The sequence below is a fragment of the Hyperolius riggenbachi genome, chromosome 11, assembly GCF_040937935.1.
Source record: "Hyperolius riggenbachi isolate aHypRig1 chromosome 11, aHypRig1.pri, whole genome shotgun sequence".
NCBI lineage: Eukaryota > Metazoa > Chordata > Amphibia > Anura > Hyperoliidae > Hyperolius > Hyperolius riggenbachi.
The window spans coordinates 53602808-53622746 of record NC_090656.1 but is presented as its reverse complement, the minus strand read 5'-3'; the positions used below and the strand labels follow the sequence as shown (position 1 = coordinate 53622746).

General features: G+C 44.0%; 2 protein-coding genes across 3 annotated transcripts in view; one reads left to right on the top strand and one right to left on the bottom strand.

Moving 5' to 3' along the window:
* The window catches only part of LOC137537929 (ankyrin and armadillo repeat-containing protein-like), a 97254-nt gene that overhangs the window by 28130 nt on the left and 49185 nt on the right, over positions 1 to 19939 (bottom strand). For both annotated transcript variants that reach the window (XM_068259856.1, XM_068259857.1), the window contains exon 6: positions 8060 to 8307. In XM_068259856.1, coding sequence (XP_068115957.1) covers positions 8060 to 8307 — 248 coding nt within the window. The remainder of the gene's footprint in view (positions 1 to 8059; positions 8308 to 19939) is intronic.
* The window catches only part of RRAD (RRAD, Ras related glycolysis inhibitor and calcium channel regulator), a 117038-nt gene continuing 105329 nt past the window's right edge, over positions 8231 to 19939 (top strand). Inside the window, exon 1 of the mRNA XM_068259860.1 lies at positions 8231 to 8472. The gene's annotated coding sequence lies outside the window, so the exon portion shown is untranslated. The remainder of the gene's footprint in view (positions 8473 to 19939) is intronic.

The following is a 19939-nucleotide window of genomic DNA, read 5'->3' as shown; positions in this document are numbered from 1 at the left end:
CTAAGGCCTCTTGCACACTGCAAGTGATTCCGATTCAGATTCCGCTTTTTAATCAGTTTTTCCATCCGATTCAGATTCTGATTTGCAGTTAGCTCCCTGCACACTGCAAATCGGAATCTGAATCTGATGTAAAAACAGATTAAAAAGCGTAATCTGAATCGGAATCGCGTGCAGTGTGCAAGAGGCCTAATACTGACCCGCAGAGTAGGGGCAGTGGACTCACCTGTCCGTCCAGCACGCTCCTTCCTATCTGTGTCCTCCTATGTTTGTCCTGGCTGGAACCAGTTCCCACATACATGCCGTTGGGCTGCAGCGAGGATGAAGATATGAAACATACAGGAAGGAGCATGCAGGATGAACAGGTGAGTGCACCCAGCTGATGCTACTCTGCGAAGGCTGCAGGGGATCACTATTAGCTTGAGAAGGAGACAGCTTGGGGCACACCTCGCACTGACCCTATGGTAAATGAGTCAATAATCAGAGAAAGGGAGGCACCAACAAAGGAAAACGGTTAAAATGGAGGTAGTGGTGGACTTGATAAGTATAGTTTCAAATATACAACAAATGTTATTTTCATATTCAAAAAAGTACTGCAATTTCGCTGAAGAAACCCGCTTCTTCGGGTAAAATTAGTCGAGTATCTGTTTCACCAACTTCTCAAGCTTGGCATCTCCAAGAACTTGAAAACAGATACTCCAATACATTTTGCCAGAAGAAATGGATTTCTCCCACGAAACACATTGCAATTACTCTATGTAAATCCTATATAATAAAACCCCTTTGTACCCGCGTCCTCATCTTTCCCTGTGTCCGTGCCTCTTTTGTCAGCACGTAGGCTGGCAGACGTTGGACTGTACAGGAGGAACGGGGGGGGGGGGGGAGAATGTGTGCACGTGTCACGGGTGTATGGGCACTTACATGTCGCGGCCGTTGCTTGCGCATGTGCACTGATCGTGCGGACGTTTGCTGCGGAGGCAAGGGGTGGTTGTGGTGTGAAGGGCGTAACGGCCTAGCTTAGCACTAGTGCATAATAATAGTATAGTAGGACATAAGACTATGGCTATGGTGGGATTCGATTGGGAGCTCCTCTGAGGACAGTCAGTGACATGACTATGTACTCTGTAACGTGCCGCAGATGTCAGAGCTCTATAATTGCATAATATAGTTAGGACATTAGACTGAGCGGAATATGTTACTGCTATATAATGTATAATAATAACATTTAAATTGACTTTAGGTTTTTTTTCTGTGTTATACACACAAAATGTATGCTATCTGGGGAGAAAGCTGAAGTTCCCATTATGACCACTTGGTGGCGATGTTGTCCAATCTATAGTTTTTGTATAGAAGTGTTTAGTGCGAAAACATAAAGATTGCAATTAACTTTAGATGAAGTTAATGCACATGTCAATCAGTGTTTTAAACAATTTCTCATATTAATTTGCTTCCTCACATAGGATTTGTTTGAAGTATTTTGTAGCAGCTGCTGTTTCAATGATAGATTAGCCTATTCACTAGTAGGAAGATGTGAAAAGTGCCCCTGTGCAACACTAGGTCCAAATCCTGTCTCCAGGCTCTAAGAACCTGCCTAAGTTGCATGATGATTTGGTTCTGCTCCTTACCCCATCAGCTTAAAGTCACTTCCTTGTGTCATCCCTCCTCCTCCCGCCGTAGCAACAGGACATGTCACAAGGCTTTAGCCTAGGGACACGTCTATACAGTACTTGGCCCCAAACTGTCCTGTGAGGGATCATGTCCCAATCCCTATGGGCAACAATCACAGGGTGTGTATGTTCCTTATCGCTGCCCGTCCCCTGTGTTATAAAGTAAACCACATTGGAGCTTCTGAGATTTTCAGCAGGTTAATGAGGTAAAGTGAACCAGAGATGAAGCATCCGCATGTATTTTACTATATACAGTGTATCAGTGAGAACATTAGAGAAAACACCTACCCTGCTCTCTGTTTCATTCTTCACTGCTCAGCCTGCTTGTTAACAGCCCTGATAAAATCTCTGACTGAGCGTTCAGTCTGGCTTTGCTCAGGAATCCTTATAGCTAAGGGCTGGTTCAGACGGGCGTTTTTGTGGCGTTTAACGCAGCGTTTCAGACGCAGCGTTTTTTGGGATCTACTGCCATCCCATGCAAGTGAATGGGAGCGTTTAGAGCTGGCTTTTGCAGGCTTTCATGAAAGCCTGGCAGTAGATCCCAGCGTTGCGTCTAGTCTCAAAAGCAACATGCTGCTTTCAGAGGCAGTAAACGCGAGGAAACAATAGCAGAGACCAGAACTGCTAGCCTTGAACGCTTTTCAAAAGCTTTCAAAAGCTAGCTTTTAAACGCTGGCGTTTAAACGCTGGCGTTTGAACGCAATGCCAAGCAAAAGCTCAGCAGACGCCCGTGTGAACCAGCCCTAAGTCTGTCTTCGCTGATGTCTTTTTAAGCCCAAGCCTGCCCCCTTCTGGCTCTGCTATAATGACTCAGCTATAATGACTCAGCTATTCATCATCTAGTTTTAGTTCTTATGTGAAAAACGGAACATTTTTCACATAAGAAAATAAGTAGAAACATTAAAAATTAAAATGGAACAGAACCTTACAAGCATCACTGTAAATATATTACCGAAACCAAAAGATTTGTGTGACAACAAGGCAGGTAAATACATATGCCACCTTCCATATACCTCAATTATAATTATAATAATAATTCAAATTCCCTCCCAAAACTGCCATCTGGTACAAATTATGGATTATTCCTCAGACAGCTGGGACCAATGTGTGCAGTAAAATGTTCTTAAAGCACACCCAAACTCTTGCACAGTACACAATGAAAAGTATATTCCACATATTTGTGGAGTAGACAGTTTTTCACAGCTCTGTGTTTGTTTAGCCAGATCAAAGTGTCTAATCAGTTCTTAGAAGCTGTGAATGCAGTAGACTACAGGAGCTCTCAGGGGCATTGCTAGCCCCAAACATCAGTGGCATGTGCCACGGATCTATTCTAGGGTGCCACGGATCTATTCTAGGGTGCTCCGGATTTCCCCCAGGCAGAGTCAGAGCTGTGGATCTTTTATGGAGGGGCATGGTGGGTGCTGTGGTGTCTCAATGGTGGGCATGCTGGGAGCTGTGATGCATCAATGGGGGGTATACAGGGAGCTGTGGTTCTTCTATGGGGGCATGCTGGGAGTTATGGTGCCTCAATGGGAGGCCTGTGGGAGCATGGGAGGGGGTCCACTAGAAGATCAGGGAATGCTATGGGGGGACAGCCTACCCAGCAGAAAGCCAGACCAGCCAACACAGAGGCCAGATACTCTGCCTAGTTATGTTTAAGTGACACTGTATTTATGTGATATGCTGCATTTATTTTATTTTTTTGTATTAATGGAGAGGGGGTTTCATCCAACATGTTCCTGGGTGGGCCTACTTAGACCACTGTTAAATTCATGTAAATTTGGCTCCACCCATGACCACACCCACATTCTGGTGCATGGCCTCACCCATTTTTTGGCTGTAGTACCCAAAAGTGCCCCGGATCTTTTAGGATCCTTGCAACGCCCCTGTGAGCTCTGCTGAGGCTCCCCCCCCCCCCCCCCCCCCCATCCCTGAGGCTTATGCCTTTCAGTTCCCCCTGCAAAGTGAAGCCAAATTAAAACGTCTGTTTTTTTAGGATTTCAATAAATTGTAACGAAGATTTTGTTTTCCAATATTTTTATATGTGTTTATATGTGTTCCAATATTTTTTGATTAATAAATACTACTTTTCGATACTTATATAAAAAAAAACATTTTTGGTTGTTTGACTCAACTTCCCTCACCCTTTATCCTAAAGTTTTTTTTTATATACTTTACCCCTTTACTTGACATTACTTAGGACTGGGGAAGAGGTAGTGAGCTCAGAATCCAAGTCTTTATGTCTATCAAAAGTTATTAAATACGACCTTTATGTATCAGTGTACAGCTAGATATGATTTCACAGCACAATAGAAGACTCAAAATATGATTACTGTCATTTTCTCTCCATAAGATTCACTTGCTGGCCCACTGTACCACAATATTCAGTCCATAAAAATACACAGGGGGGAGGGAATGTCTGTGTATGTTTATGGACAGGATATTGTGTTCTCCCCCAATCCCCCAAGCTGCCCCCCCCCCCCCCTTCCCATCTAATAGTGACCCCCTAGAGTTATGGACTGGATATTGTTATAAAGTGGGTCAGTGCCAGATCCCCCCCCCCCCAGCTGTCCCCCCCCCCCCCCCCTCCACATCTAAGGCCTCTTGCACACTGCAAGTGATTCAGATTCAGATTCCGCTTTTTAATCAGTTTTTCCATCCGATTCAGATTCTGATTTGCAGTTAGCTCCCTGCACACTGCAAATCGGAATCTGAATCTGATGTAAAAACAGATTAAAAAGCGTAATCTGAATCGGAATCGCGTGCAGTGTGCAAGAGGCCTAATACTGACCCGCAGAGTAGGGGCAGTGGACTCACCTGTCCGTCCAGCACGCTCCTTCCTATCTGTGTCCTCCTATGTTTGTCCTGGCTGGAACCAGTTCCCACATACATGCCGTTGGGCTGCAGCGAGGATGAAGATATGAAACATACAGGAAGGAGCATGCAGGATGGACAGGTGAGTGCACCCAGCTGATGCTACTCTGCGAAGGCTGCAGGGGATCACTATTAGCTTGAGAAGGAGACAGCTTGGGGCACACCTCGCACTGACCCTATGGTAAATGAGTCAATAATCAGAGAAAGGGAGGCACCAACAAAGGAAAACGGTTAAAATGGAGGTAGTGGTGGACTTGATAAGTATAGTTTCAAATATACAACAAATGTTATTTTCATATTCAAAAAAGTACTGCAATTTCGCTGAAGAAACCCGCTTCTTCGGGTAAAATTAGTCGAGTATCTGTTTCACCAACTTCTCAAGCTTGGCATCTCCAAGAACTTGAAAACAGATACTCCAATACATTTTGCCAGAAGAAATGGATTTCTCCCACGAAACACATTGCAATTACTCTATGTAAATCCTATATAATAAAACCCCTTTGTACCCGCGTCCTCATCTTTCCCTGTGTCCGTGCCTCTTTTGTCAGCACGTAGGCTGGCAGACGTTGGACTGTACAGGAGGAACGGGGGGGGGGGGGGGGGAGAATGTGTGCACGTGTCACGGGTGTATGGGCACTTACATGTCGCGGCCGTTGCTTGCGCATGTGCACTGATCGTGCGGACGTTTGCTGCGGAGGCAAGGGGTGGTTGTGGTGTGAAGGGCGTAACGGCCTAGCTTAGCACTAGTGCATAATAATAGTATAGTAGGACATAAGACTATGGCTATGGTGGGATTCGATTGGGAGCTCCTCTGAGGACAGTCAGTGACATGACTATGTACTCTGTAACGTGCCGCAGATGTCAGAGCTCTATAATTGCATAATATAGTTAGGACATTAGACTGAGCGGAATATGTTACTGCTATATAATGTATAATAATAACATTTAAATTGACTTTAGGTTTTTTTTTCTGTGTTATACACACAAAATGTATGCTATCTGGGGAGAAAGCTGAAGTTCCCATTATGACCACTTGGTGGCGATGTTGTCCAATCTATAGTTTTTGTATAGAAGTGTTTAGTGCGAAAACATAAAGATTGCAATTAACTTTAGATGAAGTTAATGCACATGTCAATCAGTGTTTTAACAATTTCTCATATTAATTTGCTTCCTCACATAGGATTTGTTTGAAGTATTTTGTAGCAGCTGCTGTTTCAATGATAGATTAGCCTATTCACTAGTAGGAAGATGTGAAAAGTGCCCCTGTGCAACACTAGGTCCAAATCCTGTCTCCAGGCTCTAAGAACCTGCCTAAGTTGCATGATGATTTGGTTCTGCTCCTTACCCCATCAGCTTAAAGTCACTTCCTTGTGTCATCCCTCCTCCTCCCGCCGTAGCAACAGGACATGTCACAAGGCTTTATCCTAGGGACACGTCTATACAGTACTTGGCCCCAAACTGTCCTGTGAGGGATCGTGTCCCAATCCCTATGGGCAACAATCACAGGGTGTGTATGTTCCTTATCGCTGCCCGTCCCCTGTGTTATAAAGTAAACCACATTGGAGCTTCTGAGATTTTCAGCAGGTTAATGAGGTAAAGTGAACCAGAGATGAAGCATCCGCATGTATTTTACTATATACAGTGTATCAGTGAGAACATTAGAGAAAACACCTACCCTGCTCTCTGTTTCATTCTTCACTGCTCAGCCTGCTTGTTAACAGCCCTGATAAAATCTCTGACTGAGCGTTCAGTCTGGCTTTGCTCAGGAATCCTTATAGCTAAGGGCTGGTTCAGACGGGCGTTTTTGTGGCGTTTAACGCAGCGTTTCAGACGCAGCGTTTTTTGGGATCTACTGCCATCCCATGCAAGTGAATGGGAGCGTTTAGAGCTGGCTTTTGCAGGCTTTCATGAAAGCCTGGCAGTAGATCCCAGCGTTGCGTCTAGTCTCAAAAGCAACATGCTGCTTTCAGAGGCAGTAAACGCGAGGAAACAATAGCAGAGACCAGAACTGCTAGCCTTGAACGCTTTTCAAAAGCTTTCAAAAGCTAGCTTTTAAACGCTGGCGTTTAAACGCTGGCGTTTGAACGCAATGCCAAGCAAAAGCTCAGCAGACGCCCGTGTGAACCAGCCCTAAGTCTGTCTTCGCTGATGTCTTTTTAAGCCCAAGCCTGCCCCCTTCTGGCTCTGCTATAATGACTCAGCTATAATGACTCAGCTATTCATCATCTAGTTTTAGTTCTTATGTGAAAAACGGAACATTTTTCACATAAGAAAATAAGTAGAAACATTAAAAATTAAAATGGAACAGAACCTTACAAGCATCACTGTAAATATATTACCGAAACCAAAAGATTTGTGTGACAACAAGGCAGGTAAATACATATGCCACCTTCCATATACCTCAATTATAATTATAATAATAATTCAAATTCCCTCCCAAAACTGCCATCTGGTACAAATTATGGATTATTCCTCAGACAGCTGGGACCAATGTGTGCAGTAAAATGTTCTTAAAGCACACCCAAACTCTTGCACAGTACACAATGAAAAGTATATTCCACATATTTGTGGAGTAGACAGTTTTTCACAGCTCTGTGTTTGTTTAGCCAGATCAAAGTGTCTAATCAGTTCTTAGAAGCTGTGAATGCAGTAGACTACAGGAGCTCTCAGGGGCATTGCTAGCCCCAAACATCAGTGGCATGTGCCACGGATCTATTCTAGGGTGCCACGGATCTATTCTAGGGTGCTCCGGATTTCCCCCAGGCAGAGTCAGAGCTGTGGATCTTTTATGGAGGGGCATGGTGGGTGCTGTGGTGTCTCAATGGTGGGCATGCTGGGAGCTGTGATGCATCAATGGGGGGTATACAGGGAGCTGTGGTTCTTCTATGGGGGCATGCTGGGAGTTATGGTGCCTCAATGGGAGGCCTGTGGGAGCATGGGAGGGGGTCCACTAGAAGATCAGGGAATGCTATGGGGGGACAGCCTACCCAGCAGAAAGCCAGACCAGCCAACACAGAGGCCAGATACTCTGCCTAGTTATGTTTAAGTGACACTGTATTTATGTGATATGCTGCATTTATTTTATTTTTTTGTATTAATGGAGAGGGGGTTTCATCCAACATGTTCCTGGGTGGGCCTACTTAGACCACTGTTAAATTCATGTAAATTTGGCTCCACCCATGACCACACCCACATTCTGGTGCATGGCCTCACCCATTTTTTGGCTGTAGTACCCAAAAGTGCCCCGGATCTTTTAGGATCCTTGCAACGCCCCTGTGAGCTCTGCTGAGGCTCCCCCCCCCCCCCCCCATCCCTGAGGCTTATGCCTTTCAGTTCCCCCTGCAAAGTGAAGCCAAATTAAAACGTCTGTTTTTTTAGGATTTCAATAAATTGTAACGAAGATTTTGTTTTCCATAAAGGTTATCATGCTGTGGCTAATCTTTTAGAGCAGAGAGGAAGTTTTGAGTTTAGTTGTATGTTCGACACTGCAATATTTAGAATTGAGAGTGTGCCTTCTTTACCTGGAAGGCTGCCCAGGCCCTCTGATTCTGATTGGCTGATTCTAGGAAATGACTGAAGTCGCCCCAGGTCACTCCTCCGCATTGGACAATCTCCTTCTGTTGGCTGGCACTGTTGAAAGCGAAGGTCGCCAGGGCTGTCCCGGCCGTTAGGCGCACCTCATCGTCCGCTGAGCGCAGCAGATGCAGAATGTAGCTGTAGGTGAAGCCTGAGGATCTATCCATCATCAGCTCCTGGTTTTCTGTATGTCCTGCATGACACAGAGAACATATACTGATGACAGAAGCCTGGGATTTCACATATTGGGCTCTCTATTCACAAAACTTCTAATGCATGACGTATTTATCAATATTGATTTAAAAAAATTGATAAAACTGACCTTTCAGCATCTTTACAAGCAAAATAATCACTCAAAGTAAGTTGTTCCTGATTGACTTAATTTCAATATTACTTTTCTTACCTAAATTATATTTTATGTTTGCTCTTTGGGTGCTTAAAATTGTAACATAGATAAGGTGAAACCAGAGGAAAACAGGTGAAAAAGCTTTGTGAATCATGCTCACTGTATAGGTAACTCAGCATACTGCATGCACTAATAGGTGCAGATTGCTCTTCAATAGCCCCCACAAACACTCTTCAATGGACATACGCAAGTCTGCCCAAACACATACAAGCATGTGTACATAAAAGTCTGTGTGTGTGTGTGTGTGTGTGTGTGTGTGTGTGTGTGTGTGTGTGTGTGTGTGTGTGTGTGTGTGTGTGTGTGTGTGTGTGTGTGTGTGTGTGTGTGTGTGTGTATATATATATATATACATATATATATATATGGATATATGTTAATACATGTATTTATACATGTATTAACATGTATATAAGTGTTTTTTTTTATTTGCTTATTCTTTAAATTTTTTATTTTTTGTTAAATGACGTGGGGTCTCCCTCCCGAGCCTCTTTAACCCCTTGTCGCCCATGCAGGCTGGGATAGCCAGAATGCGGAGCCCCGGCTGAGTGCGGCTTCGCACCCTGAGCTATACCAGCCCGCATGTCCATGGTATGGGGGGGAGAGGGGCTTGGTCACCCCTCCCCCCAGAGCCCTTGTCCAATCCATGGACAAAAGGCTCTTCCCCGCCTCCCTTGCCCCAGGCGGAGGTGGGGGTGACGACTCCCTTGGGGGGGGGTTCATAGTGGCATCTGGCTGTCCCCTTTAAGAAGATCTCCCCAGAGACGCTCCATCGTCCCTCCTGTGCGGCTTTCCGCACATCTCCCCGCATACCGTATCTATAGCGCCCACCCACCCTGTCACCCTGGGTGCTATGGGTGTTCCAGGGTGACAGCATGGGTGAGCACTATTCAGTATGCGGGGAGAAGTGTGGAAAGCTGTGCAGGAGGGACGACGGAGCGGCTCTAGCTATACTCTGTATAGCTAGAGCTACAAAGCATCTTTAAATTTTGGCTCCAAGGCTCCCCATTGGTCTAATAACAGGCCAATGGGTATCAAAAGGAACCCCATTGGTCTGTTAATAGACCAATGGGACTCCTTGGAGCCAAATTCAAAGATGCTTTTTAGCTCTAGCTATACTTAGTATAGCTAGAGCAGAGCAGGGGAGCGGCGGTGTGTGGTGGCGGGGGCGTGTGTCAGCGGAGATCTTCAATCAAGGTCACAACATTAGAGGATACTGTCGTGGGATGATTTCCGAGGATATTGGCGTGGGAACATTTTTTTAAAGGTACAAGTAAGTATTTCTGGTTAATTAAGAATAATTAAATACTTTTTTCGTTGTCGTGTTTTTATTTCATTTAACCCTTTGTGGAAATGGGTAAGGGGTACTTTGTACCCCTATACTCATTTCTCCTGGGATGGGGGGCGGGCATCTGGGGGTCCCCTTCTTAAAGGGGACTCCCAGATGCCACAATGAACCCCCCCATGGAGTCGTCGCCTTTGCCTCCACCTGGGGCAAGGGAGGCAGGGAAGAGCCCCTTGTCCATAGATTGGACAAGGGCTCCAGGGTGAGGGGGAGATTTGGCCGCCCCTCCCCCCAGAGCCTCTCCATACCATGGACCATGCGGCCTGGTATAGCTCAGGGTGCGAAGCTCCACTCGGCCGTGGCTCCGCATTCTGGCTATCCCAGCCTGCATGGGGGACAAGGGGTTAAAGAAGATTGAGAGGGGGGACCCCACGTCGTTTTTTTTAAATTTCAAACAATAAGCAACCCCACCCCCCCCCCCACCCCCGACATTTACATACATATACACACACACATATATATATATATATATATACACACACACATTATTTATATTTATGAATATTTATTATTTTATTTTTTATTTATGTACAAATAACAAATGATGCATGGAGCCACCGCTACAGTGTTCAAAACACTATTTTGCGTTTTAATGTTAAAACATTAAATAGCGTTTTACCATTACAACGCTATTTAACGTTTTAACATGAAAACGCTATTTAACGTTTTAGCATTAAAACGCTATTTAACGTTTTAACATTACAACGCAAAATAGCGTTTTGAACATGCGCCATTTTTTCCCGGCGCCATTTTTTCCTGCTCCCGTATATACAAATATACATGTATATACATACTGTATATATACATACTGTATATATGTATATGTATATACAGTATATGTACATAGATGTGTGTGTGTGTGTGTGTGTATATATATATATATATATATATATATATATATATATATATATATATATATATATATATACATACAGTATATGTATATACATTGCCTGGCTGATCCCCCCATGTTGATGATCTGCTGCACAGGACATACAGGGCACTTGGTCCACTTTAAAAATTAGTTCCTCCTTGTCACGGAACAGCCGTGAGAAACACAGGGCGAATAGGAAGGATTAGCGCAGTCCAATTTCTGATCACTTTCTGGCTAAATTTGTGCAGTCATTGCAGCGATCAGAGACTGACATTTCTGAGTTTAAAAGACAAGTTTTTTTTTTCTCTTCCTCTTAGCAGAGGACTAGCAGTAACTTAGGTGCAGGGTGTCTTTTGAGTTGCTAATGAACAGGAACAATGCTTGTGTCCAAGAAGAATGTTTACTTTTAATTACCTCATATAGATGTCCATAGTCACCAAATGGTGAGCCTATTCAAAGAACGGCTTCCCTCACAGTTGGGGGCCAGACTGGCTGGCACCAATGGAGGCAGATCTGAATGCATATGGTGTATGATTTCTTGTATACGGAGACCGTATATCGCACAACTATAATATTTATATAGTCTTATTCGGTAAAATCTGCCCAACGTGCTGATATAAAATGAATCGCAATAGCCCGTTCGGTTATCGATGTATGACCCTTCTCAGAAACTGGACCCGCTGCCCTAGTCACGTCTGATGTCATATTAATCGGTATTTTCTGACAATTAGGAATCTGCTATCCACCTAAATATGACATGTATCGTTTATGAGTTATGGCAGTTTATAAGTAAACCTAAAATCTCTCTCAGAAGGAATGAACTGTGGTTGGTTGGTAATTCAGAGGGGGAAGGCATTGCCACACCCCCGAACCAGCTTCATCAAAAGCACATTGCCAGCAGGCGGACCTCATTCCTCCACTTTCCACCTTCATGAGAGCTGCAGCCACTTTGAGGAACAGTGGCGGCCATCTTGTCTGAACTTTGCTCCTGAACTGAAACAAAGGAACTTGGTGAGTTTCCCAGAAAGGACTTATTTCCACGAACTTTAAGTATCCGTTTTCTCCATTTTTATTTTCTATACTGTGTTATCAATTTGTCTCCATAATTGTTGATTTTATTATTATTATCTGTATATATTATTTATTTATATTGCATTTTTAATAAACCGTAGCTATCGTCATTTTATTGATTTAGCTACCCTGCTATTCAGCCGCACAAACTGAGCCCTGACTTCTGAAGAGACGCTACTATTGTATGGTTGCTAGCTAGACAGAATAGAGTGTGTTTAACCGTTTTTATTTGTAGATCTAGGCCCAGCCAATCAGTGAGTGCCTCTGTCTCAGGAAACAGAGGTGGTGGCAGTTATACCCTGAAATAGTGTGTAATTTGTAATTACCGTATCTCACAGGCTCCCTTCTAGTCAGTCTGCTGTCCAAGTTCCAGCACTTTCTGTGCACCGATCGCGACCACAGCTTGCAGGGTCTGTGTGCAGAAACCGATTGGAAGGCAATTTGCGGTCCGGCCACTAGGGGCACTGTGACACTCCTTCCCCCCTCGGTGACGCCACGCCAACACTGCCGCTCTGCCGCACTGATTGACCGCCGGGACCCTGGAACAAGAGCGTGGATATGGGGATCCCGGCAGCCAGAGAAGCCGCAGACAGCAGCAGATAGATAGGATAGGAGGCTGGAGTCCCGTTGCGCAGCGCACATTCAGTTTTAACTGACAGCTGCCGATACATAACTGACAGCAACTGGTATATTTTAGTTCTGACAAAATATTGTCAGAACTGGAAGGAATCACTGTAAGAAGAAAATTGTGTGCTTCTGAGAGGAACTGACAGTGAGATTATTCATTTGCAGCTATGTTATGTGTTTGTTTTAAATAATTTTACTTGCTTCAGGTTCCCTATAAGAGTAACTTCAAAAATGAACAATCAAGAAAAATGTATGTACAAGTACAAATTTATGAAAAAGTTCAAGACACAAGGTTTAAATTGTGGAATGAGTTTCGTGGCATCTTATTTAACGTGATTGACTTGGCTTCATGATCTTCAGTAACCTGCTAGATTTCATGTTTGCTTGCATGAGCTCACTGGCTCCAGCCGGCTGATCACCTGACATCTAACTGCTAAACAGCAACCAGCACAACTGTCATCTTCGTGTTTACTATTTACCTACATCAGTGTTTTCCTTCAGCTAACATCTGGAAATATGCCTGAAGAAGAGGACTAGATCCCAGAAAGCTTGCATAATTTAACTTTATAAATTAGCCATTAAGGATATGGTAAATGGTAGCCGTACCCTTAAAAGGCTATCATTCATAAAGGAGCTGTCGGTAAGGGGAATCAATGCGGGAAAACACCGCTGCCGGTATTTTAGACTTCTGGGTGGGCATTCATAAAAATATATCCAGTTGCAATAGCATTGCGGAGATTCCTCGAACTAGGCTGGCGGTAGGCTTGCGGAGACACGGAAGCTGCCGAGTTGATACATTTCTCCGTGTTCTGCTCTGCTGCAGCTGCCTGGGAGGTCTGTGTGTCTCCATTCACTTACATTGTTATCGCCACATCAGAGGGAGCGGTACTTCCCGACCTCACACCGCTTGCGGTGATCTTCATGAATTAACATTTTGCTACATTTGTTCCGATAATCACCGCACAAGGCGGTGATTTATCACTCTGCTCGGTAGTGTCATTTTTTCATGCGGAAAGAGCCTTTATGAATGCTGACTTTGCTGAGTGTTCGGTAAAGTCAGCTGTTTTAAGCATTTCCGCATGCGGAAATGCTTTATAAATGATAGTCAAAGTGTTCAAACTGTGGTTCAGGTTTTGTTAAGTCTTCTAACATCAAAACATGGGAACAAGAATTTGCAAACATCTACCATAACTCCCAATGGGTCAAGGCAATACGATTTTCAACTAATTTAACACACTGTGTCAACCACAGAGAGATATATCAAAAAATATTACTACAATGGTATTATACTCCTAATAAATTGGCTTTATTTTCTAATAACCATACAGATAGATGTTAGAGGAATTGTTCAGCTAAAGGAAGCATGTGTTATGATCATGTCTGCAGCGTTTACTGCTGGCTGCAGTGGTATTGTAACCCAAGCAGTTCTGATGTCATTACATGCATTTTCTTGCATAGTTTGGTTTGCACTTAAACTAGTTGCTGATTCCATCTGCAGTCGCTCTGAAGTTAATGACAGTTTAATATGCTTTTGTGTAAACAAACATTGTCTGCTGCAATGGAGGGGCAATCCCTTTCCTGCAGGCTGCATATCATTGTCTGCCTTTTCCTGCTGTCAGCCTGTGATTAATTACCATTCACTTGTGTGGGAATCTGCAGGTCTGCTCCCATTGGATGACCTCAGTATAAAGAACTGCTTCCTGCAATGCTTGATGGGCTACCATAGTCTCAGATTCTGTCTGTTACTCTGCCCGTGCCCCACCTCGTTCCTAGTCCGTGTGGACTGCGCTGACTCCTGCGAAGGGGTCAGCGAGTCCTCCTAGTTCTGCTCTTGTTCTAGAAGTTGTTACTCTGCTTGTCTTGTGTCATATATTGGTTCATCGCCAATATATACGCATACTTGCGCAATTTATTATTTTCCTTGTATTCGTGTTACGTTGATACATCAGTGTCGCTGATATATACGTACACGAACTGTTTATATCCTATGTTCCGTTAGTCAGCGTTCCAGCATGCTGAGCTAGTTATCCTGTTCCTGGTCCTGTTTGTGGATTGCGTTCATCTCTGCGAAGAGATAGCGAATCCTTCTGAGTCATGTTCCCTGTATTACTCCAGCCTTAGTCAGAGTTCCTGCTTATGTCATATATCGGTTCATTGCCGATATATACATATGTTAGTCAGACGTTACAAATAGTTTCATTGATAGCTGTAATTGTAATACGCTAGGAAATCATACTTATTGTATATTTATCTGTGTTACGTTCATCTATCTTGATCCTGCTATTTCCTGACTATCCTGTCCTGTCTTTGTGAGGCACGCCATTGCTGCAAACGCATTGGCTACCTCATTCCAGTCTGTGTTATTGTGGACGCTTGCTGTCACTAAGTAGTGGCTAGTTTAGCAAGCGTTCATTCTGTCTACCTGTCCTGATCTCCTCAGTCCTGGTTTATGCGCTCAGCGCTACTTTGCGCTGAGACGTTATTACGAAAGTGTTGTTTGTGGCTGTTCGGATCTGCACCGGCTCTGTGCACCACAATCTCCTATTGGAGTCAGTCCTCTCCTCCACTAAACTGGGGATATCCTGATTCCTTGTGCTGGTGTGTGTACCTCCTTCACGTCAGCTTATGTGTTGCATGCTGACTGTGGAGATTACACCTTCAAGCTTAACATTATGGTAGCCCCATTACCAATCCCTATTGTGGGGGGAATTTCCAGAAATTATGACACTGTTTGTCAGGGGTCCTGCTCCTTTAAAAAATTTGAAAAGCTTGGTCCTGAAGTTATAGACAAATTTATATCAGAATTGGTTAAAGTTCTGGCCAATCCCGACTTTCGGGCTTCTGCAATTTCTACCTGGTCTGATTGGATCGTTTGTGCTCTTTTTAAGGGCAAACTTTTTGATTGGGCAATCGATGTCTTAGATCACACTCAGTTTAGACAAAGTCCTTTGCAATTTATAGCTTTTGTAATTCACAATTGGTTGCGCATAGATCCATTGCCTTTTCCTCTTAATGAACTCCTGGCAGCAGGCCAATCAGCTGCTCCTTCAATTGCTTGCAAGAATGAGCAGCAAGCAGAAAGTGTTACTGATAATTTTCCTGCAGCTTTGAATAAATCACCAAAAACAGCAAGGTCAAAGGCAAAACGCAAACGTTCTAAGAAACGTGTCCAATATGCAGAATCGTTATCTTTAGCGACTGCGCATCAGACCTGCAATGAGATTCTGCCATTAACAGATAATGAAATGCAATTGTCTTTCAGGGGAGTTAAATGGACTTATGAAACTACTAATGAACTTTCATCACTGGCTAGGGAAAATAAAGATTTTTGTTTAAAAGAATTATCTGAGTATGATTATGAGGATATATTACAGAGTATTGAACAAATCAATCTATTCGTGCAGCAAGAAAAATTTGCATACAATACAGTCCAACACTTGCTACAGGTATTGGAGATCCTTAGGAATAAGAAATCTGCCAATCGCCTGCTAAATAATCCAATGTATGTTTCTGCCAAAACCACATTTGCAAACTGTGATCTGCCTGTTAAGTATGCTTGGAATCCTCCATTTGAGAAAGGAGAGATGGAAGCTCTGGTCAATGAATGGAAGAATGATTCAAGTTCATTTTGTCAATTTTACAGTGCAAAAAGTGAATTAGTATTGAATGCATGCTTTAAGTCTCCCTATAACCTAATAAAAACTGGTGTGTGTGGGTATGACCTTGTGGCTCCATTGATCGATGTGTGGAAAATGATTTTGGACGATTTTTATGCGATTCAATCAGTTGATACCAGGGAAGACACACTGTCAATTGGAGACTGTTCCACTTCTCCAGTTACTGAGTCCCTGCCATGTCTTGTGAATGTTCCCGTAACTCCACCCTGTACCATGGATAACTCAGTGTTACTTCCCAGTAAAACAGAAGCCACTGATACTTTCTTAACTTTGCCCTGCACAAATTTCTCAGCAGAGAATCCAGAGGTCCTGCTGACTTCTGAGTCCAGCCTAGCCAGTACTCATGAGTCTTTGTTCAGTGAAACAGACACCAGAAAAATCTTGCCTGTCTCTGCAAACACTTCTGCAGAAATTACCTGTGTTAATAAAGTTCAACTCCTGTCTGATCCAGCAGATGCCAATAGATGCACTACATCAGTTTCCGAGTCCCAGCAATCCTGTCCAGAAACCTCAGAACCCCAGCATCTGAATTTTCCAATTTCACAATTGAATGGTGATTTAGATGCACAAACATTGTGTTTTAATCTTCCTGTTTCTACACCTCACTCTAGCTTCGTGAATAACTCAGAGCGTCTGCTATGTGAATCCGAAATCGCAGAATTATTACCGTGTTCATAAAATGTCCCAGTAAATTTGCCCTGTACCATGAATTGTGCAGTAGATCTCTCCAATGAAACTCAGGTCACAGAATCATTATGCTGTCCAGCAGGTGCTTCCATGGTTTTGCCCTGCAATATGGACTGTTCAGTGATCCTGTCCAGTGAAGCTGTGGTCGCAGAGTCTTATGCTTCACCCAGTACTTTGGATACTTCAAACCCTCTAGCAGAGGAGTCTGAGGCACTGCTTACCTCAGTTGGTGTTGCAGTAATATTCACTTGTCTAGCAGCTGTTTTGGAATTACAGTCTGCTCTAATAAAACTTGATGAATTTCTGCCCAGCGAAGCAGAAGCCATTGAAATATTGTCCTCGTCAGCAAGTGTGTTAGATACCTTGCCCTGTACACAGTCTGATTTAACCAATGTTGTTGAGTCCCTCTCCAGTGTTGTAACAGCCGAGGAACTCCAGCCCTGTCCTCTGAATGTTTCAAAAGTCTTGCCCTGTAACATGGATAATTCTGACTCGCTGGAAAAAATAATAGAAATCTCAGAATTTCAGTCCGGGTTAATGAGTGTTTCTGAAACCCAGCCCTGTATCCTGGAAAATTCTGGTTCTCTGGCTGGTGTGGCAGAAGTTCCAGAGTCCCCTTTCTGTCCAGTGAGTTACTCAGTTTTGCCTAGTTCAGTGGGGATTGCTGCACTACTGACTTGTTTTGCAGCCCTTCATGAGCTCCAATCCAGTGTATTTGATGAGTCTCTGTCTAGTCCAGAAGAATTTATGGGAACCCTGTCTAGTTCGGTGCATACATCAGGAGATTTGTCCTGTCTTGTAAATGCCCCTGAACATGATTTGTTAATAACCTTGCTGGAATCAGAGACATCTAAGTCTGATCCTGCATTTTTTAGTGAGAATCCAGTAACTGTGAAGTCTAGTCATGATGATTTTTTTTTGCCCAGTCCTGGTTTGGGTCCTACCTTGACTGACTTTGAGGTTCGCAGTTCCTTGACATGCCCAGAAGTCTCTCTTGTGCCGGTGTGCCCAGATGTGCTTCGTATGCCAGAGTGCCCAAGTGTGTCTGTGTTGGCGTGCTCACACGCTTCCCTAGTGGAGACATGTTCTGATGTTGCCGGTTGGCCTGCATGCCCGGAGATGGTTCTGGTCCCTAAAAGCCCTGATCTTGATGTTTGTCCTTGTGACCCTGACTCTAGAGTTGCCCTGGGTTCCATAGGGGTTCTTGATAGTTCTCCATATGAGCCTAAGGGGCGTTCTGACCTGTGGGGATCTCTTTGGAGCTTCCAAGTGTTCTGGGAGATCTCTGAGGAAACTTGTCCTGGTACCTTGGACTGGTTCAACGGTGGGTTTTGTGTTGGTAGGGACAGTTCCGGTGGGCATTGCAAAGGCTTTGGCGTTTTTGGACAGTCCCTGGAAGGCGGTGGGTATCGCTCAGAGAGTTTCTGGGGGCTTTTTTCTGGAAGTCGTGGTTCTGATGGGTATCACACTGAGGCTTGTAGTGCTGACGGGCATGGTTCTGTAGGTTCTGGTTCTGATGGGTCCAGTCTTGTGGGGACTGATTCTGGAATTTGGTCTTGCCGGGCTGTCCCGGTCATCATGAATTATCAGTCAGATTGTTTTGTTGGGAATTTCAGTTTTGAAAAGCGTCTGGTATCCGCTTTTAAGGGGGGGGGGGGTAATGTTATGATCATGTCTGCAGCGTTTACTGCTGGCTGCAGTGGTATTGTAACCCAAGCAGTTCTGATGTCATTACATGCATTTTCTTGCATAGTTTGGTTTGCACTTAAACTAGTTGCTGATTCCATCTGCAGTCGCTCTGAAGTTAATGACAGTTTAATATGCTTTTGTGTAAACAAACATTGTCTGCTGCAATGGAGGGGCAATCCCTTTCCTGCAGGCTGCATATCATTGTCTGCCTTTTCCTGCTGTCAGCCTGTGATTAATTACCATTCACTTGTGTGGGAATCTGCAGGTCTGCTCCCATTGGATGACCTCAGTATAAAGAACTGCTTCCTGCAATGCTTGATGGGCTACCATAGTCTCAGATTCTGTCTGTTACTCTGCCCGTGCCCCACCTCGTTCCTAGTCCGTGTGGACTGCGCTGACTCCTGCGAAGGGGTCAGCGAGTCCTCCTAGTTCTGCTCTTGTTCTAGAAGTTGTTACTCTGCTTGTCTTGTGTCATATATTGGTTCATCGCCAATATATACGCATACTTGCGCATTTTATTATTTTCCTTGTATTCGTGTTACGTTGATACATCAGTGTCGCTGATATATACGTACACGAACTGTTTATATCCTATGTTCCGTTAGTCAGCGTTCCAGCATGCTGAGCTAGTTATCCTGTTCCTGGTCCTGTTTGTGGATTGCGTTCATCTCTGCGAAGAGATAGCGAATCCTTCTGAGTCCTGTTCCCTGTATTACTCCAGCCTTAGTCAGAGTTCCTGCTTATGTCATATATCGGTTCATTGCCGATATATACATATGTTAGTCAGACGTTACAAATAGTTTCATTGATAGCTGTAATTGTAATACGCTAGGAAATCATACTTATTGTATATTTATCTGTGTTACGTTCATCTATCTTGATCCTGCTATTTCCTGACTATCCTGTCCTGTCTTTGTGAGGCACGCCATTGCTGCAAACGCATTGGCTACCTCATTCCAGTCTGTTTTATTGTGGACGCTTGCTGTCACTAAGTAGTGGCTAGTTTAGCAAGCGTTCATTCTGTCTACCTGTCCTGATCTCCTCAGTTCTGGTTTATGCGCTCAGCGCTACTTTGCGCTGAGACGTTATTACGAAAGTGTTGTTTGTGGCTGTTCGGATCTGCACCGGCTCTGTGCGCCACAATCTCCTATTGGAGTCAGTCCTCTCCTCCACTAAACTGGGGATATCCTGATTCCTTGTGCTGGTGTGTGTACCTCCTTCACGTCAGCTTATGTGTTGCATGCTGACTGTGGAGATTACACCTCCAAGCTTAACAGCATGTTTCACATATGGTGGTGTTGCCCATATATCAAAAGAAATTGGCAAAATGTTTTGACTTTATGTACTCCTTGCCGGGGCTCAGACTCAGACCATCTCCTGGGTTGGCCTAGCAATCTAGATATAAATTCTATAATATTACCCTTGAAATCTTTGATTGCTGATATATTCTTG